Source organism: Triturus cristatus, chromosome 1_1 (assembly GCF_964204655.1).
Source record: "Triturus cristatus chromosome 1_1, aTriCri1.1, whole genome shotgun sequence".
Classification (NCBI taxonomy): domain Eukaryota; kingdom Metazoa; phylum Chordata; class Amphibia; order Caudata; family Salamandridae; genus Triturus; species Triturus cristatus.
Window position 1 is genome coordinate 17,680,371 of NC_140579.1, and position 21,805 is coordinate 17,702,175.

Genomic DNA, 21,805 nt, shown 5'->3' on the forward strand with positions numbered 1-21,805 from the left:
TATGTTGTAACTAACAAAATCGTGGAAATTGAAACAAAGTCTACCGAGTAGTTTTTGTAAAGGAGGGGTAGACGAGAGACAGGAGACAGGAGCAGGAGCTGCTGCAGCGACTGCTGACGTCAGAAAGACCGCGCTGGGATTGGACAATGGGTCGGAACAGCAGAAGCGCCCTGATTGGTGCGTTAGTGTGTGCCGCGCAAGGATTGGAAGAAGTACAGGGTGACGTAGACGCTCCAGGATTGGTGCGTTGGTGTGAGTCGCGCTGGGATTTGAGGATTGTAATAGTGACGTGGACGCTCCGGATTGGTGCGTTAGTGTGAGTCGCGCTGCAATTGGACGAGATCGTACAGTTGTAGAGAGGACTAGGGATTTACGGAAGACAGGAAAATGTATTACCACGCTGTGGAAAAGAAGAAGTCATTGTTCAGTAGAATTAAGAGTTGGTTTGTGAAAGACAAAGAGATTGTGACAAGAGAAGGACAGTTACTTCCTCCGACGAAAACCCCCGCATCCTTCATGGTTGCGAAATATGGGTATCATACTTGCATTTGGTTGGACAATTGGGTGAAGTACACAAGGGAAGACGGAGTTTTAACTTTCCCAGAACATGGCTCATTTAATCTGGCCATATTAAGAAATCTGCGGGAGCGAATGATGAGCTTAGAGCCCCGACCTAGGCCGACACAGTTCGAGGCATTGACTGAGTGGGAAGATGAAATGCATGAGCGGGAAAAGCAGAGAAGCGGTGGTAGATATAGGTATATGTTTGGACGACAGTATGATCGTGAAACTCATCATGATCGAATGAGAAGGTGGCGAGACGCAAGCATGACTGAAGGACTGTTTCCTGTGAGAACTGCAGGGGAGACGGAAGGGAGAAAATGTGTAGAGAAGAAGCATAATGTAGAATCTAGAAGGTATGGGGCAAACGAGTCAGAGGACGACGTTCTAGATGACATGTTTTACAAAAGTCCACCCCCGTACAGACAGGAACCAGAGGTAGGAAACCAAGGTACTCCCATGCGAGATACCCTGCGAATTCTTAAAACAGAAGTCATGACACCAGAGATGAAAAGGAGCAATTCCTTTATGGAAAGAGAGAAAGAAATGGGAAAAAGGGCTGAGAGTGAAAACTCGATGGAATTAGCAAAGACCACCCTGGAACTAACAGAGAAAATAAGAGAATTGACCAAGAATCTAGAAGCAGTTACGGTTCCTGTAACAATAGGTCCCGTTATGCCCATTTTTGAGAAGCAGAAAGAAAGCGAACATGGTCTAACAGTTCCGTATGTGAGCAATAGACAGGTTGTTCAGCCAGAACAAACCCTAATGAGAACAAGAGAGAACCCGTGGAGACCTACAATGTGCGAAGGTGAATTGAATGTGCAAAATAACCCGTTCTTGAATCCTGATTGCATAGAAACAAACAGAATGACCGGAGGATCAATATTAGAACCCCAAAGAGTAACAGAACCCGGGAGTGTAGAAAAATCCACAGGAATAACTACAGATGAATTGAGCGAATGGTTGAAGGGCTTGCAGGGAAAGGAAAGAGAATCCCAAACAATTGATGTGGCCAAATTACGCATGGTACTAGAAGAATTAATAGTAGGGACAATCCCCACAGAAAAGCTGAAAAATTACCAGGATGAGGAACTATTGTTCCTGTGCAAGAGTGTCACTTGGAGAGCAAAGAATTTACATGACAGTCTAGAAGAAATAGCAAGCGAAATGGGAGTTGACATGGACAGGGTAAAAGCTTTACAAAAGCCTTATCAAGTGGATTTCACTGAGAAAGACATTGAAAACATGAACACCACAGGCCGAATAGGGCAGATTAAGGATATAATCACTTTGTTGAGGAAATGGGGATATGTGGAGAAATGGAAAAGTAGATGGTATAGAAAGCGAGATGATGTCTCAGACAGAACTTTTCCAGCATTTCCTGTGAGAGAGAAAGAGAAGGTAGTGACAGAATTTCCCATGAGAGAGATTCCAGGAGGGGGATATGTGCATGTCCCATGGACTAGACAGGCTATTTTGTCATTTACAAATGACTTCCTTTGATTGAGAGAAAAGCCCGTCGAGTGGTACAGACAGGTAGACAGATTTGTGAAGCTTAGGAAAGTATTATTGATTGACCTGAATAGCCTGTTTGATATAATAGTGCCAGCAGACTTATGGGCTGAATGCAAGATAGTCATAGATTGGCCAGCTAAAGAATACCCCAGAGACCCCAAAACAGGAGCACCAGACCCAGAGGTAATGAAGAAATATGAACAAGTCATGGTTTTCCTGAAAAACAAGGTACCTCCCAAACAAACAGACTGGGTTAAAATAGACCGAACACATCAGGAAGTGAAAGAATCTGTTCATGCCTACTATGAAAGACTAATACTGGCTTTCAAGCAGTTTAGTGGAGATGAAAATCTGGGTGAAAAGGACCTGAGCCATTTTGTATATAGATTTGTATATGGTTTGCGTCCTGAAATCAGTGAGATGATCAAGCAGCACACTGTAGACTGGCAGAGCAAAAAGATCGATGAGATCCTGAGACATGCTAAATACTTTAGTGATGAGATTGAGGCAAAACAAAGAAAGCTGAAGGAAAAGGCAATGTGGGCACAAGTGAAAGTTGCAGAAAGACAGGAAGCGCAGTTGGTCGAACAAGCAAATAACCTAGGAAATAAACCGAGATTTGGCCCAGGAAAGGGGAAAGGTAACATAGAAGAAGCTAAAAAGAAGTTTCCATGCCACAATTGCGGTAGGTTAGGGCATTGGAAATCCGAGTGTAAATCTCCTCCGAGTGCTAATAATGAAAATCCATCATTGAATCCACAGGTGCAGAGTGAGGTGTGTGGCCAACAGCAGCAACAGCAGAAGGCTGTTAAATCACAGAATCAGGTGCCAAAACCGCCCTTACCACAGAGCAGAAATACCCAGAAATACAGTCAAGATTCGGGATTCTACAATGAAGAACAGGTAAACCAACCGCAACGCGCGAACGCTGTGTCACAATATTGGCTGCAAAAGGATGAGAGTGATTCAGAGGAGGAGTTCTGATGGTGCCAAAGGGAGGAAGAAGAGTGCGTGCTTGGCGCAACTCTAGAAATAGACCAGACAGGACCCTTTGTAGATGGGAAGGTTAATGATGAAAGCATTACTTTTCTAGTCGACACTGGAGCTACACGATCCACTGTCAGGTCAGCTGATGTAAAGAATCTTCCTCTCTCGGATAAAACAATCCAAGTAGTTGGTGTATCTAACACACAGATCAGAACGTACCTTACTGAACCGGTAAAGGTCAGAATAGGGACATTTTCAGACATGCATCGTTTTGTGGTGTGTGACACCAGTCCTGTAAATTTGCTAGGTAGGGATTTGTTGTGAAAGATGAATTGCACAATTTTCTGTACCCCAGATGGAATAGCTTTTGAGACACCAGATGAAGATGGCCTGTATAAAATGACCATAGCTAAACGAGAGAATGATGCTGCTGAAACATATGCCGTATTCAATCCTGATGAATTGCCCCCAGAATTAAAACAGACAGTGAAGGCAGCAGTTTGGGATTTCACTGGAGAAGATGTAGACCTGATGAGAAATACAGACCCAGTGAAAATTTCTGTAAAAGAAGGAGCAGTTTTCCCAAACATTCCACAATACAGACTGACACCCGAAATAATTGAAGGAGTGACCCCTTTAATTGAGAAAATGATCCAGCAGGGAGTGTTGAGAGAAATACTGAGCAGTCCATGTAATTCACCTATAATGGGACTGAAGAAGCCTAATGGAAAGTTCAGAATAGTGCAGGATTTGAGAAAAATAAACAGAATTGTTGTGTCATGCTGTCCCATTGTACCAAATCCGTCAGTAATCTTGTATCAGATTCCCCATGATGCAGAATGGTACACAGTAATTGATTTGTGCCATGCTTTCTTTTCAATCCCGTTGCATCATGACAGCCAGCCGATTTTTGCATTTCGGTTTGGAGAGCGTATTTTGGCATGGTGCCGAATCCCACAGGGGTATACAGAGAGCCCCTCGATATTTAATCAGTTGCTGGAGAAATCTCTGGGAAGTCTAGCAATGCCTGAAAATTCAGTCTTGGTCCAATACATCGATGACCTGCTTGTGGCATCGAAAACACGTGAAGCTTGTGAAACAGACACAATTGCTTTGCTGAATCATTTGGCAGATGGAGGATTAAAAGTATCTCCAACAAAATTGCAATTCTGCAAGAAAGAAGTCCAGTACCAAGGACATAATATTGAGAAAGGGCTGAGGAAAGTGACAATAGACAGAATCAGAATCATCAGAGGAATGAGAGCCCCGATGACACAAAGAGAAGTGAGAATGTTCCTAGGAATGGTTGGCTATTGTCGTCAGTGGATAAGTAATTTTTCCCTGATTGCCAAGCCATTGATAAAATTGACAAAGAGTGAGGTAAAAGACCCCCTTGAATTAAACAAAGAAGAATTAGCAGCATTCAAGCAATTGAAAGAAAGACTTTGTGAAGCACCTGCCCTAGGTATGCCCGATTATGAGAAGGAGTTTGATTTGTACTGCAGTGAGAGAAACGGATGTGTACTCTCAGTGTTAATTCAGAAACATGGAAGATTGAGGAGACCAGTTGCGTACTTCTCATCAATGCTGGACCCCGTAGCTGTGGGTTTGCCAGGATGTCTGAAAGCAGTAGCTGCTACATGCTGAAGCCTGGAGCAAAGTGAGGGAATCGTAATGGGATATCCCTTAAGAGTGTTTGTATCTCATGATGTGGCGATCCTTTTAACAAGGAGCCGGACACAGTTCATGTCACATAGTCGGCTGACTAAGTATGAGAAGGTCATTCTAGGTGCATCAAACGTGAGTCTTGAGAGATGCGTGAATGTGAATCCAGCCACTTTATTGCCAGATGCTGAAAGAGTGGAGGTAAGAGATGATGTTGATCATGATTGCCTGGATGTGCTTGACTTTTGCACAAAACCCAGACCAGACATAAGAGATCTGCCATTGCCAGAAAGTGATTGTGTTTTTTGTGGATGGATCTTGTTTGAGAACGGATGAAGGAGTGTTGAGTGCAGCATATGCAGTATGCACAGTTTCAGCAGTTATAGAAGCATCACCCTTGAAAGGAGTTAAATCCGTTCAAGTAGCAGAAATAGTGGCATTAACCAAGATTGGGAGGAATGTGAGAGTGACTGTGATGACTGACAGCCAGTACGGCTTTGGAGTTGTCCATGACTTTGGCCAGCTTTGGCTACAGAGAGGTTTCCTGACCTCCAGTGGAACTCCCATAAAGAATGCAGAAGTGGTTGGAAAATTGCTTGAGGCGATACAGCTACCTAAAGAACTGGCTGTTGTAAAATGTGCTGCTCATGGTCAAGGTAGTAATTACATCACTACAGGGAATAGATTTGCCAATGACATGGCTCAGTATTGTGCTAGAAACCAATATTCCATTAATCGGTCAAAGGAAAAGGAAGTGTCTTCTTGCTCCTTAATGTTTACTAATGTGGTGGGAACATGGGAAGAAGTGAGGCAGCTGCAGGATGAAGCAGGAGATGACGAAATGAGGGAATGGGTAAAAGCAGGCTGTGCACCAAGAGAGAAAGACCACGTGTGGGTCCATAGGGATGGAAGACCAGTAATGCCTGATAGCATGATGTCAACCATGGCACGGATGTATCATGGCCAGGGGCATCTAGGGAGAGATGCCATGATAAGGGCCTTTAAGCAGACCTGGTACAATGCAAAATTCAGCTTGATAGCAGAGAGTCTCTGTCAAAGGTGCCTGATATGTCAGCAATACAATCCCGGAAGAAAAACAGTAGTGAGCCTAGGCACCATAGGCAGAGAGGGAGGACCCTTCACCAGAATGCAGGTAGATTTTATTGAAATGCCCCAAGTCAACAGGTTGAGGTATGTTTTGGTGATAGTCTGTCTGTTCTCCAGGTGGGTGGAAGCATTCCAAACAAGAAGAAATGATGGGATAACAGTAGCTAAGCTATTGTTAAGAGAATTCATCCCAAGGTTCGGGTTCCCAGTGACCATTGAATCAGACAGAGGAGGACACTTTTATAATGAAATCATGAAATTGATCTGTGAAGCATAGAGTGTACAACAAAAACTGCATTGTGCCTACCGACCAGAGGCTTCTGGTGTGGTTGAACAAATGAATGGTACCATCAAAAACAGAATTAGGAAAATGTGTTTAGCCACAGGAATGAAATGGCCTGATGTCTTGCCTCTAGTCTTGATGACGATTAGGTCTACTCCAGACAGAACAGCAGGCTTGAGTCCCCATGAAATTATTATGGGACGTGCCATGAGACACGTGTTTGTACCCGTCAACAAGCTGATGACTATAACTGATGACATGGTTTTGGATTACTGTAAAGGCCTGGCTGACGCAGTCCATTCTGTGTTTCACCAGGTTGGAGAAGACGCCACCACACTTGAAAAGAAACCAGCCCATGATTTGAGCCCAGGGGACTGGGTGAGAAAAAAGGTCCACCGAAGAAGAAATTGCTTGGTTCCAAGGTGGGGAAGGCCAAGGCAAGTTGTCCTGACCACAACAACTGCTGTAAAGTGTGCAGGACTGAAAAATTGGATACATGCCAGCCACACCTTGAGAGTTCCGAATCCAAGTGACAGTATTGGCAAAGAGTATTTTGATGACTCAGAATCGAGTGGTGATTCAGACAGCGAGATTCCAAAGACAAAGGAAAATCCTGTAAGGGGGGAGAAAGGGCCAAGATCAGCTCTAATTCCCCAAGCAGAGATCTTGCGGAGAACACTGCAAATTACAGAGACAAATTCAGATTCTGGAAAAGAGCCAGAAATACCAACTACCAGTAACGAACACAGAAAGAAGGAAAGAAAAGAAAATTCCAACAGAAGTGACATTTTCACCAAATGAGAGAGCGAGAGAAGTTCCACCTGAGATAATCCTTGAAGGGGAAGAAGGGACAGAAATAGAGAGAGAGGGACAGATTTCTGCGGAAAACCCCCGAGGAGGTGTAGGGACAACCAACACTGAGTTAGGTGAAGGGACAAGTAGACAGCAAGAAGACTGCGTGCTGGAGACCCGAGGAGGGACAGAAGTAGGGCAAAAACAAGAGGTGGAAAAAGAAGCTGTTGTAGAAAACGAGGCAACAGAATCTGAAGAAAGTGAGAACGAGATACATAAAGGTCGAGTTCTGAGAAAGAGAACTTGGATCGAAGAGAAAAATAACAAAGAAGGCAAAATAAAAAGAAATGCTAAAGGAGACCTTTGGCCAAATAAGATCAAAAGACTGAGATATCGACTGACACGAGTTAACACCTCAAAACTGAACAGGTGAACGAAATGTCAAGTCAAAACAAAGCCAAAGAAGGAGAAGCAGAGATATCTGAAGAAAACAAAAGAATAAGAAAACCAAACCAGAAGTAGAAGTCGCCAGAATGGACGTACGTGGCACTGCCTGAACAAGGAGAAGAGGCAGACAGTCAAGGAAATCCAGAGGAGACTTTACTGAGAGTGGTTGAAGAAGAAGAAACAGTGGGAATCCTGAGTTATCTTGTTTGATATTGGAGAAGAAGCGGATATTCAGGAACTTCTGCATTTTGATGACGAGGAAGAAGTGAAAAATGATGAGATGCCAAACTGAGTAATTCCAAAGAAGGCATTTGTGGAAGAAAATAAGAGACAAACTAGAAAATTAAAAGTCTGAAATAACCTGTTAGGTGCTCAGTGCTCTGAGTATCCTGAGGTTATGCTGACGGAGAGGACGGTGACTCTACATGACGGCACAGAACTCTGACGTTTTTGCTGAGGACCAGTTCTGACTTAGAAAACGACAATTAGCCAAAATAGGTAAATATGACAAAGATGATATTGCAATTATTAGGCTTTTAACTTGCATTGGATTTAGATATAAGAAAATCATTATTTGAATTAATGTGTCTGGTGATTATTTTATTGAAATGTTTATTAAATAATTTAGAGTATTAAGATTTTCATCAAACCTTGCAACAACTAAATGATTCGATCGACCCATTGATGGAGGGATTGTTAGGGTGATTCAGGGAAAGTGGTTCTTCCATCAAGGAAAAGCAGTTTGGTTCGGAACTGATGTTCCCTTTATAGGCACTGATAGATTGATAGAATGAAAGTTGGTGTTGTGGGCCCCACCAGCGTATGATTTGTGTGTGTGCGTGTGACTGAGAAATCGTTCTGTCCGTGGAAGTAGAGGGAAATAGAGAAACCCGAACTGCACCACATACACATTGGTCATCGGTGTCCGAACACACATTCTGCCACAGTGAACTCTATTGCTAGTCTTATTTGATTTGGCACTGCACCCTTCCCCCTGTCTTCAGACTTGTAGCACCCTGACCAAGGTTTTCTATGCGCCTTGTCAATACGTTATATAATTAAGAATTCCCATGGAGTTCTCTCCTTTTGCATGCACATTTTTCTATGTATGGAAAGCGTTCTGTCTTATGTCGCCCACTGTAGCATCATTGACCTGTAGAACAGTGATACTTTTTTTCACTTACTAATGTACACGCAAGCACCTCACTGTGACTTTTGTCCAGGGCAACTGGAATTATGCGGCCTGGTTGAGTAAATTATGCGTTCAGAAATGGCAAATTATGCAGCATAATGTGGTATATTTTATTAGAACGTTTGCGTAAATATTTTATAATTTTTACACTGCCTGGGGATTGGTTGCATTTCATTAGTACCATTTTAACACCCAAATAAAGCAAGAAACAAAATAAAAGTGCATATTGAACCTTTACGAATGAGCGTTCCACTACGCGACAACACGTGTGTCTAGAGGGAATATACACGCATCCAGTCCTTGTTGATGATGGCGTGTTTGCCTGGAATGGGTGGTTCCTGCTGGAATACTCTGGTATTGCATTGCACTGACCTTTTTCATTCTTCTTGACTTTTTCAACCTGTAGTTCCACCCCTACACTCTCATGGCATCTATAAACAAGCATTGGCATAGCCAATAGGACTCGCTTTTGGGACCTTATAAGTATTTAGTTATGCAGCACAATATCCTTGGTGCAACGACATCAACCGTTGCATGTAAGCACTCCCACACCCACCAGGTACATAAGCTTTTGGTTGAAGGACAGGAAGGGTTAAGGGTGTAAATGCAGGCTTGGATGTCCAAGATCTGCATCGCAAAAATAACACAAGCGGACACCACCGTTTTCTGCATTATACAAACAGGGTGGTAGCCACTATTACTCAGAAAATGAGCATACTTTGGCCGCATCCCTCAGCTCTGCTGTTCATTAAAACTGAAAGTAACATGGAAACATGAAGACTCATATGACTGTCCAACTCACTGTAGGATAAACACAGGGTATCCTGAAGATGGCAAGTGAAGGACATTACAGCATTCCAAATAAGAAATGGGGAGAAAATTGGCCCAATAGGGGATGTGGAGGTCATCAAAGCACTATACATAAAGAGAAATATGTGCCCTGTTTGTTCAAGTTAAGTAGTCAAGTAGTTGACTATGAACCACTATCTGCCCACCTATAAAGGGCGTTCTTTCAGAAATCAACTATTCAACTGAGAAATGAGCCCTCGTTTATTAATTTGTCCAGTGTTTTTTAGAAGGAAATGACGTTAAATGGATAAACACTGAATCGTTAATGTGATTCAATGGACAGAAACACTGCCTAGACGGACACGCTGATTTTTAGGCAAGGGGAGATTAAGTGATTTGCCCAGAGTCACAGGATGTTTGAGCCTCCTACCACACTGGAACCTGGTTCCCCAGCTTCATAGTCGTCCGCCCGAGCCGTTAAGCCACACCATTGTACCTTTTGAGTGGACAGTTCTGCAACCCATCTGTGGGAATAATTTCATAAGGTAAGTCGTGCTAGAAAGGCATTGTTGGCTAGTCTCTGCTGAGAGACCATAGCATGGTGAAGGGAGGCGGTGTTAGTGATTGGATACAGCGATACGGCCCCAAATCATCAATGGTACAAAAAGGAGGCTTTGGTCCAGGTGACCAATTGGGCATCGATCCCATATGATTCATTTGCATCCTGTCCCTGCACACCCCCTTCAGATCCTAACTCTTTAGAATCATTAACTTATGTAAACAGGGAGCTCCATAATGAACTCTGTACACATCTCTTAATGTTCTGCTGGGGGTTCATTCTAACCAGCCATATGCCCTCAAACATGCCCTCGTATAATTGATGTCTCTATACTGCTGCAGGTGAAGTCCAGAGCACAGCAGCACGTGACGCCTGTGTCATACATGCGCCCACTATATGTTGCAATTGTACTAATGACTGAAATAAGATTTAATGTATGTATCCTTTTTTTAAAAAAAATAAAGCACATCATGCATCTGCTAGCCCATCTCCGTGGTGGGGGGGGGGGGGGGGTCTAATGAATCATGGCGGAGAGGATTTGGCCTATCGGCTAGGGAGGTCGACCTCGAAGCTGGGGAACCGGGTTCGAGTCTCGGCGATGACGCTGAACATCCTGTGATTCTGGGCAAATCACTTCATCTCCCCGTGCCTAACAAAAAATAATGTGTCCTTGTGTAACAAAACTGGTGCTCGTGTGAAGCGCTCTGATACCCGATACCCTGGGTCAAGTTCACGCTATATAAAACTGTCAAATTAAATGGCGATCTGTGTATTCAGGCCTCCCCTCTGTCTCCTCATCGCATGACACTTTAGTCAAGCTCAGTATCTGTATATTGCTGGGACACAGCAGAAGTATTTGCTGAATGATTAAAGAACAATGTCATGCTGAAGTCACACATTTCATTCACGCTGGTTGCTTTTGACTCGCATATGCTGTGCTGCAGAGTAAGTGATTGGCGGAGAACCAAGGCGAGCCGGGCTCAAGCCAAAGAGCAGGCTCGGCATGGCTCTGAAACCCAGTTTAAGGAGGGGCTGAAAGCAATGTAGGGCAATGCACCTGATCTCCTTACACACTGACAATCCCTCATCCCGATCACTCTAAAAGCGAAAGTGATCGCGATGACGCACATTAGGGATGTGTGCGCAGCAGCGGGGGGAGGGGTATGGTGCTGAAGGCTGGCGCAGGAGATGGCTGGGTGAGAAGGGAGGGGGTAATGTGTGGAGCAGCTGTGCGCGTGCACGCCATCGTGCACTGTAGCTTGTCACCAGCACAAAAAGGTGGCTAGCACTTTCTAAACCCACCTACTAAATGTCTTGCCTTACCAGCGCATGCGCTGGGTCAGGCGAGACCTAAAAAGGGCCGAGCTTCAGGAAGTCTAGATCAGCAGCCATTTGTCAACCAAAATGTTCATTGAATTTGTAAAGGGAGCCCTTTCCCAATCCCCTCACTCACACCAGTGTTTGCATCCCCAGCCCCCCAACCACTTGAATGCGGGTAATACACTTCCATTGACTTCTTATATATTTATTCGCTTTTACTTCCCTGGCTAAATCCTTTATCGTATTCATAGTGGTTCCCTTGTTAGGAAGCAGGGCTGACGAGCTAAAATTTAAATTTTTATTAAACAAATTAAAACCAAAAGAAGGAATTCAAATACAACAGAAACAATCTGGTGTCCTGCTCTAAAGCTACATTGTCAGCTTTAACCAAGCAAATGGAAAAGGATAAATACAGGTCTTCTCTGATCTGGCACAAATTAAATATAATTGGCAAAGCCTTAAGGTGTCAACGTATGGCTAAAAAAACATTTACATTAACAATGTCAAAAGCTCATAGCTCTGCCTTTGCTGAGACCAATTGGCTTTGCCAATGCTTGTTTTATATGATAAAGTCCACGTAGAAGGGCTGAGCCATTATTTTTTTGCCTCATTCTAGTTACAGATCCTGAGGAGAACGAACATGTTCTAAATAATTGAGTTTGTGAGGAAGGACTCTGGCAGACTTAGCCTTAGCTCGGATGTGCCCATTGGGGTCCAAGAATTAATCCAGAATCAAACCCATGAATTGTGCCCACATACCTTGCAATGGGATATGGGTGTGTGCTCAAGAGAGCAGAGTACAGTGCTGAGAGAGGGGTGTGTGCATGGATTTGAGTTGCACACGGTTAGAGGGGTGTGTGCAGGGTTAAGTGTTGCAGGTGGTTAGAGGGGTGTGTGTAAGATCAGTGCAATGAGTAGGGTGTGAGGATTACTGTAATCTATGGTCGAAGGATGTGTGGAGGGGCATTCATGGAACACACCACAGTGCGCAGAGACTTCAGCAACACGTGATACCCACTTTCTAATTCTCCCTTTCCCTCCCAGGCTCGCACTCTCTCCGCTACTTCTTCTCCTTCGTGTCGGAGCCCCTCCCCGGAGCCCCCCAGTATTTCGTAGTTGGGTACGTGGATGATGTCCCCATCATCGGTTACACCAGCGAGAGCCGCAGGGCAGGGCCCCGGGCCCCCTGGATGGAGAAGATCACAGACGAGCAGCCGCGGTTCTGGGAAAAGAGCACAGAAAGCTTTCAAGAAGTGATGGAGCAGCTGAGCGACAAGCTGAGAAAGTTGATGGAGCAAAAGAACCAGTCCATGGGTGAGTCACTAGAGAAGGAGAGCCAGTAATGATATGAGATGTGAGCGACTGAGGTCGATGGGGGACAAGTGGCACAAGGTCATTGATTGCTGAGAAAGGAGACTGAACCAGCCGAAGGTAAATGGTGGTGCATTCTGTTTGTTATACATTTCCAATAAACAACAAGATTGCAGCCAACAAAAGAAAGAAGAGCCAGCAAGAGAAGTCACTCTTGGTGTTTAAAAGAACCCTCACTCACCGACCTAGTTGGTGACATGCTTCATCATTGGGTTCCCACCAGAGAGGCCGAGTGCCTCCCTGGTGTGCTACAACGCCTGACTACAGCGAAGCAGGTTTTTTGGTGATGTGAGTGAAAAAGTGATTTAAAATGCCTTGGTTTTATCCAAAATGTTTTATTGGTGGAAAACTAGGCACAAGTAAAAACCAGTGTGGTGGATGTTCAGCAACTGGTTCAATTAGCCAGAAACACCTAGTGTGAAAAAGTGTATGGTCAACATGTTTCTGCCTCCTTTCGCTCTTAGCGAGGCATTCATCGGCACCAAAACCCCACGGCGATATGCACATGCTAAGGCGCACCCTAAGCTGTGGTGTTAAGACCGAATTAAACTCACGGTTATAACTGTGCCTTCAGAATTTCTGAAAGCCGTATCAATCTGTAAAACAAAAAGACATACAAAAAGACAACACAAGTCACATAACCGAAGATACAGAATTGCTTCAGTGCTTAAATTCGTCTAGAAGTGACAAAACTGATACCACTGCTCAGTGCACTTCAGGGTGCAGCCATAGGCTTATCGTTGGAAAGCTATAGTGCTTATCAGTGAAAGTGACGCATGAATAATGAGCACTAATTCCTTGTGCTATCCACGTGACCTGGTGAAATGCCAGGCTCTAAGTTTGGTTTGACATTAATTCATGAATATCAAAGGCACGCTTTATTCCTACATGCCAACTCTGGCGTTGACGGTAAGTAAATCATTATAATAAGAACTTAACTAACAAGCATTTGCAATGCAATAGGTCTCGCATTATTAAAGTTTGAGCTATTGGCATTGCTAAAGAATGCAACAACAATAGCTCAGACTTTAATAATGCGAGACCTATTGCATTGCAAATGCTTGTTGTGAGTTGGTTGATTCCTGCATAGATGGTGTTTCTGTAGTCCAGTCTGTAAGTGATGAGGGCTCGGATGCTGGTCTTCCTGGTGTTTGGTAGCCACTGCAGCCTCCATTGAGTAGGTCCAGGGAAGGGGGAGAAGCACAAGGGCCGGTGGGTGGGCAGGCTGGGAAGTTTGTGGGAGAATGAGATGGAGTGGGAGGTGCATGGAACAGGTAAGGAGTTGTGGGGAGGAGGGCGGGCGGCAGAGAGGGCAGGAATGGTATCACGAAAGGGGCACTGCGAGAAAAATTACTGGCAAAAAGAAACAAAAGCACAATTACGGGGAGAACGAATGGCACAATCATGGGAAAAAGAGATGGATAAAGGCACATTAATGGCAAAATAATGTGAAAACAAACGGATAAGGCACAATCACGGACAAAAAGCAAACAGAGGAAGGCACAATCATGGAAAAACAATGGCTCAATCATTATTCAGAGAGAAAAATAGTGGCACAGAAGAGAAAAAAAGGCAAAAAGGTCATAGAAGAGATAGGGGAATGATTGAGGCAAGAGCCTTGAGGCGCTGGGGCAGGATTAGAAAGGGCATTGACTGGTTAGAGGACTACTCAGAGGTAAGTCCTGAGCAAGGAGCCTAGGGCTTCCGCCAGCTTAATGCATGTTCCGAGCTGCGACCGCCATTTAGTGATTAGGGAGGGGTAGGAGTCCCTCCTGGTAGAGGTGATTCAGGATCAGGGGGACATGGGAGGAAGGAGGGTGGAAAGAAGCAGGAGGCACGAGGAATGGGTAAGAGCAGTAAGGGGGGGGAGAGGGAGGGAAAGGGATCACTCAAGGAGGCAGCAAGCCAATGGCTAGGTGAGAGATACCACGAGAAAAAAAGGCATAATCCAAGAACAAATGGCACAATCATGGGAGAAAGTGAAAGACAAAGTCAGAATAATCGCAAATAACAAGTGGTACAAACACGAGGAAGAAGAAACAGGCAAATGCACTATAATGGCGCAATCATGAAAAAAAGAGAATGGCAACGGCACAATAAAGGCAAAATCACAGGAAAGAGAGGGAGAGGCAAAAGAAGTGGTACAATCATGGGAAAAAGAGACAGACAAAAGGACAATAATGGCAAGACAAACAAACAACGAACGATCACAGGCAAAAAGCAAACACTTGAAGGCACAATTACTGAAAATCAAGTGGTCCGGACACGAGCGAGCACCCGCCGCGCGAAAGTGAAAGCAAATTTGTGACGCGGCGGAGCGTGGCGCGCGCGCTTGTTGAGGGAGACCATTCCAGGCGGGGGGAGCGGACCCTTTGAAGTATGATGCCGAGGGCGCCAGTGGGCTGAAGCACTTCCCCAAACGGATTGCATGGCGGCACGATGCACGCGATTGTGTGCGTGCTCGCCATGCAATCCACTTTTGGGAGCACTTTGAAATGCCCCTCTTACTATAGTCTCGCATAGCGATTGCGTAAACGCAATATCTAGGCGAGACCTAAAAACCGGGCACGAGCGGTCGTGCAGCTCATGACGCCAGTAATCAAAGGCAGACGTAGTGTATGGAGGAAGGCAGGCTTACTTTAAGTATATGGTAACCTTACAACATGGGTCCTGGTGGGGGGCGGTGGCTTGTAGTCACACGCTGCAATGTTAAAAACAAAATCAAGTAACAGTGTTACAATCGTCATGGCCATTATTTTACCTCAAGCAGCTGGCGACATGGTATCGCTACTCACTCCTTCAAACCCATGCGCCCGTATGGCACCTGCATACTCCCTTCCAGAGGGCCCTGAAGATGTCATGGTGTCGAGTCTGGCGGTTTGCGGTTGTCGGTCACTCAAAGGTGTATGCAGATGACAATAGAATAGAAGACTCGACTTTGACAATCTGATACTGCTTCATTGTCCAGTGAACGGACCTGCTTCAGAATTTACCTAAAGCAATCTAAATAAGGGTATCTAACCTTTACTTAACGATTAAAATCGGAAATGCAGGCACATTAGCTTGGCATTGTGCGAGGCCGAAACTTAGCAAACCGTGACCTTTGGAGAATGTTAGGAATATTTCTGAAAAACCAATCAGGACATCTAGAGACACAATAAACCTTGATGGATTGGATGTCCCACAAAAGACGGGTCAATCATATTTTCGCAAACCTTTTAAAAGAAATCTAAGTCTTCCTGGGGCCTTTTCTGTTTTTGAAATATACATCTGGTCCTGATGAAGGTGGCAACATTGCCATCGAAACGCGTCGACCACTGATCTTGTGATACTAAGATCCTGCCTTTGCAGTTGTCTCATCAATTTCAGATGACATTGACGTATTTCATGTTTTAAATGTTGAGTACATGAGAAAACCAAAAAGAAGTTTCTATTGTTGTTGTTTTTGTTTCATGTATGAATGTGGAATGTGTGGGTATGGATATGAATGAGAAGGTATGTTGTTATAATATCTTTGCTTTATAGTTCATGTGCCCTAGGATTGCTGTCTATATGATGCTGTTTCACTGTAATGAATTTAATCAGTGTTTATTATATATGATTTGATTATGAAAAATGTATTAAACTGATCGATGACGAATTGAATAAGTCAAACAACAAAAAATAAAATTAACAAAAATTATTATAAAAAAAACTTTTTTTCTTGTGTGTAGCATCATTGCTTTTAGACCTGATCTTTTCCCTTGTACAATTAATTTGTTTGTTTTAAAAAAAAAGAGGTCGTGAGGGAAGGTTTACTATTTGTTAGAGTCTGGGAGTTTATAAAGGGAGCATCAGGTAGATACTTGGGAGCCTGTGGCGCGTCTGATAACGTACGGACATACGCGTTTACGTTGCCACCAGCCGAGCGCCCTGGAAAACTGGAATGTCAACCTGGGAATATCTCGGGCACCATTGAGACAAGGAAAACTTTATCAAGTTTGTGATCCCCCAAAAAAGGCTTTTAAACCCAGTGTCGGGTAACAGACCGTATTGAAAGTCATAAGACACAATGCTTGTGTATCTGTGAAAAGTCTGAGTAATATTTGTATAGTCAGGGTAATTATTGTGGCCTATAGCAATACACTGGCAATTGTACATTGTCTTGATAGATGAGGTAAATCATAAACGTAAGCTCTCATGCAAAGAAAAAGGGGGAGAAGTTAACCACTCCGATGTGATCGTGTGTGCTTTGTTCCCAGATAAAACCAGCAACCGTAATGGCAGTGGCACAAAACGGATGAGTCAGAGACCAAAGTGTTGGCTGAATAATGTAGCAACCAAAGCTCGGTGGATATCTGCTAACCCCAGTAGATCATGTGAACCATTAGTATTTGTTAAAGCAGGTTTCTAGAAGCAGGGCTAATAGTTACTTGAGGACAGGGGTCATGTCATGGAACTTCAGCGTCACAACACAGAACCCCATAGAATATGGTCATTGAGTCCATGTGGCAAAGCGGTAAACCCACCGCTGTTCTTTCTCGAACAGTATCCGGGACGACTTTTTCCCTGGTTTAACTTGCTCAATGACTGCCCAACGTAAGTCGTTGGTGGTATGGTGAGACGGCAGAAAGTGTTCAGTCAATTTAGCCGTGCTCTTATTACACCGGATATTGCTACGGTGTTCACACACCTGTTTTATTTTGCGTGTGGTCATGCCTACATACCTTAATCCGCATGGGCATGTAATATTGTACATTGTCTTGATAGATGAGGTAAAGCATAAACGTAAACTGTCATGCAAAGAAAAGGGGGGAGAGGGATGCTACAAAACAAAGACTTGTGAACTTGTTGCTTCACTAAACTGAGAAATGTGGGCTCTAATTTCCTGCAGACAACAATCTATGAAATTCAGTAAAGTAGACTCTGGTCTCCGCAGCATGTACACATTGCAGACTGTATGTCATGGAACTGTTTGGTGTCCAGAAGGAACAGTCTAGAAGGGGCATTTCTTTCCGGATCCGAGATGTTGCAGAAGGGGAATAATGACTGGCATAGGCATACATAGCACTGTGAGAACCCCAAAGTGCTGGACTTTATCCTTCTCTGACAGCAACTCTGAAAGTGTGTCACACAATTTACTGATGTGCTGCTAATCAACTAGGCAACGTGTCAGTTTGAACTATTGCAGAAGTTTGTTTCTTTAGCTGTTGTCTAACATCTCTGGAAAACGGTGTACTAAAATGAATAGGTCCCCCCTCCCCCAATGTTTTCAAAACCTTTTCTATAAAGAGGAACTCCAGGCAGTAACTCTTTTGAGCGGGGACAGACTCACCAGTATGGTGCCACACTGTGTTGAACTGGGAGGTAAAAGCATCCCTTCTATAGTTTATGTCTGAGTGGGCAGGAGTTGCACTGAGTGAAGTTTTGAGTATTGTACCTGTTTAGCTGCAGACTGGATTCCTTCCTGTTGCTTGGCAGAAAGCACAGTTTCTTGCACTTGTGTGATACAGAGATCCATGATTATGAACTCTCCAGACCTGTAATAAACTGCCAAACCAGGAGCAGAAGGCCAAAAGATGCAGCCGGGGGGGGATTTACACATCTCTTTATGATCAGCTGTTCATGGCGCTGCACAAGGCAGTTTATTATCTTTATTCAGAGCCAGCCATTTTTTCATATGTTCAGTTTTATTTCGTATGTGTTTGTCAGTTGTCTAAGGACATCTACTGTTGACATTGTCTACTTTTATCTAATCACTTAAAGTTATTAAAGATGCTCATATCACTTTTATCAAATCTCTGCGGTCTAAATAAGTTAAAGTGGTAAGCCAATGCTGAGATGGAATAGGAAGTTTAAGAACAAACATATGAAAGTGTATGTGTGTGTGTGTGTCTGTGTGTCAGGGTCAATCAATACAGAGCTAGGAGAAGAAGCGGTAGCAAATAGGAAAGGCCAGTGTAGGACCTCCTTTCTCAGATGATTTCAACATGAGACAAAGCGGAAGGGTCAAATGACTGTAAGGTCGATGTTTAAACATTATTGGGACGAGCATGTTGGGACTGAGATGTGTATGCTGTGTGAATATACGTACCTTGAGCAGCACAACAGGTAATTGGGTAGGTTGTCTGAATTACCAGACAAAGGAGGGCAGGTCAGGAAGCGAATGAATTAAGCGCTCTTGTTCCAAGGTGCTTAAGGAGCAAACAGAATGACCAAATGTTTAGGATTCGCCTAGTGAGCGCTTATGCTGTCTCTTTGAGACAGTCTGTGTTCAGGTTATGGGCACTAAGCTATGCCAGTTTCCAAGGACTATCCCTGCTACAGTTTGTGGCACTATTTTTTTTTTTTCTTTTTAACGGGAGCACTCAAGACCAGTGCTCAAAACTGCCAGCCTTGCTTCTCGTAGGCAAGGACTAAAAGTACAAAGTGCATGTTTACGCACCGCTTACAGGTTTTAAAAAACATAAATATGTCATTGTCATTTACAATGCCAATAGCTCAAACTCCCGCAAATGCGAGACCTATTGCATTGCAAATGCTTGTTTACATTTACTCTCTTCTGCCCCCTCCTCAGGTCTCCACGTGTTTCAGGCTATGGATGGCTGTGAACTCCGAGAAGACGGATCTATCAAGCGGTTTGAACAATATGCCTTTGACGGATTGACCCTCCCTGCAACAGTGGTCTTGAGGGACTCTGAGGAGAGCTTCAAGTGCATAGAGTTTCTAAAAAAACTGCAGAAGTATGGAGAGGAGAGTCTGCAGAGCAGAGGTGAGAGCTGTGTATGGACAGGGCAGTAGAGGCAGGAGCAGTGCATGGACAGGGCAGCATATATGAAAGCTGTATCTGACACGACAAGAGCTGTGCCTGGACAGGAGAGCAGGAAGGCAAGAGCTGTACAAGAATGAGGAAGTAGAGACGTGAGAACAGTGGCCAGAGCTGTACATGGAGTTGGAGTAGAGCAGGACATTAATATAAACCCGACCCCTGGGCCCCCGAATTGAGTCCTTTTAGGAAAGGCAAGGTAAGTGCTCAGACTGAGTTTGTTCATTTCAAGTAGCACCCACAGCTTTCTTTAGTACTCCTATCCCTATTACTATTACCAATAGGTATAGGTAAAGAACAAGGCCTCCCCTAGTGACCCCACTTACATTAGTAAGCAGCTCCCACCTGACTCTGGTTGTCACTACAGCCCGTAAGAGCCAGCTCCCAGGCTACTGGTGATCTCCATTCGCCAGGCAGAGAGTATGCGTGTAGATGCTGCAGCGCTATCAGCCGGTCATTGGAGCGTTTGGAACTCCATTGGGCTAATCTCTAGCTATGACAGTGCCCGCTGGGACAAAATTGAGGAGGTCCTCCAGCATTCTCCCAGAAGAGCCCAGGGGAAGGGGTTGTGAAATCCTCTGAGGGAAAGCAGATCTCTGACACCACTATCCGCACTGCATTAGATGCTCCTCCTGCACAGGTATGCCTGGCTCCGTATTTCCGGTTTCAAACTGTAGGTGCAAGAGAACATACTTCACATGCCATTTGATGGTCAGGACCTATTCGGACCACAGATAGACCAAACTTAAGAAAGATGCAGAGACGGAAAGGCTATGGGTGCATTCCAAACACCTTGTGGCTCCTTTCGCCGCACACACTTTTGTGGAAGCTCAAAGGCAACCTCCCAGATGCCTCCACATCCTTCCAACGTCTCCAGAGGCGCAGCAGCACTATCCTAGAGGCTACGTCAGAGGGTTCTCGAGAGGCAATAATTCAGAAGGCAGAGGCTAAGGTGACTCCCCCAAAGGTGCAGCCACCACCACCAAACTCTGACTTGCCTCTCTTCTTCTCCCCTGCCCCTCCCCCCATTACACAATACCTGTCGGGGATGTGGCGGGGGAACCAACGTTCCCCCCCCCCCCCCCATTTAGCGGAACGCCACCTCTGACTAGCGGGTGTTATCCATTATCTAACATGGTTATTACCTGGAGCTCATTCCCACACACCCTGCTACTCCACCTCGCAAGTACAAACTCTCCCCAGAACACCAAAGGCTACTCGGGGAAGAGGTCAAAGCACTACTTCTCTAGGGGGCTATAGAGCCAATCTCTCTTCATTACCAGGGGATGGTACTATACTTCTCTTCCAGGGGATCCTCAGCAATAGTCATCAGCACTGAATATTCCCGCCCATGTGTGGGGACCCAGGAAATAATAAAATTATGTCAAGTCAAGTCACAAAACTTATATAGCGCACTACATACCCATAGGGTTTCAAGGCGCTTAGGAAGGGGAGGAGGATTACCTTTCAAATATCCAGGTTTTAAGTTGCTTTCTGAATGCTAGGTGGTTCTGGGTGAGGCGAAGGTATGCGGGGAGAGAGTTCCATGTTTTAGCAGCCAGGTAAGAAAAGGATCTGCCTCCCATGGTGGTCTTGTTGATGCGAGGGATAGTGGCGAGGGCTTGGCTGGAAGAGCGTAGTTGGCGGGAGGGGGTGTAAAAGGACAGACGTGAGTTGAGGCATTCTGGTCCGATGTCGTAGAGTGATTTGTGTGCGTGGGTAAGCAGTCTGAAAGTGATCCTCTTATTGACGGGTAGCCAGTGGAGGTCTTTGAGGTGATCAGAGATGTGTTCGTTGCGTGGGATGTCTAATATGATTCTGGCTGAGGCGTTTTGGATTCGTTGGAGTTTCTTCTGGAGTTTTGCGGTAGTACCTGCGTAGAGGGTGTTTCCGTAGTCCAGTCGGCTCGTGACCAGAGCGTGGGTGACAGTTTTCCTTGTTTCGGTGGGGATCCAGCGAAATGTTTTTCTGAGCATGCGAAGAATGTTGAAGCAGGAAGAGGATACGGCGCTGACTTGTCTGTTCATTGAGAGTGAGGAATCCAGGATGACGCCTAGGTTCCGTGCGTGGTCCGTCGGGATGGGTGCTTTTCCGAGGGCTTCCGGCCACCAGGAGTCGTCCCATGAAGAGGGGGACGTACCTAGGATGAGTACTTCAGTTTTGTCTGAGTTCAGTTTCAGACGGCTGTGTTTCATCCATTCGGCAACTTCTTTCATTCCTTCGTGTAGGTTAGTTTTGGCGGTGCTGGGGTCATTGGTGAGAGAAAGGATAAGTTGGGTGTCATCCGCGTAAGAGATGATGTTGAGGTTGTGATGGCGTGCGATGGCCGCGAGGGGGCTCATGTATACGTTGAAGAGGGTGGGACTGAGTGAGGATCCTTGTGGTACGCCGCAGATGACTTCATAGGCC

At 44.9% G+C, this 21,805-nt stretch overlaps 1 protein-coding gene across 2 annotated transcripts in view; it reads left to right on the forward strand.

Moving 5' to 3' along the window:
- LOC146869154 (class I histocompatibility antigen, Gogo-C*0203 alpha chain-like) overlaps window positions 1-21,805 on the forward strand; it is a 160,932-nt gene that overhangs the window by 54,478 nt on the left and 84,649 nt on the right. The window contains exons 2-3 of one of the 2 annotated variants that reach the window (XM_085640704.1): window positions 12,265-12,534; window positions 19,148-19,342. In XM_085640704.1, the coding sequence (XP_085496830.1) occupies window positions 12,265-12,534; window positions 19,148-19,342 (465 nt within the window). Of the gene's footprint in view, window positions 1-2,118; window positions 2,983-6,436; window positions 7,576-12,264; window positions 12,535-19,147; window positions 19,343-21,805 lie in introns of those variants that run through there. The other variant, XM_085640665.1, reaches the window with a different exon arrangement.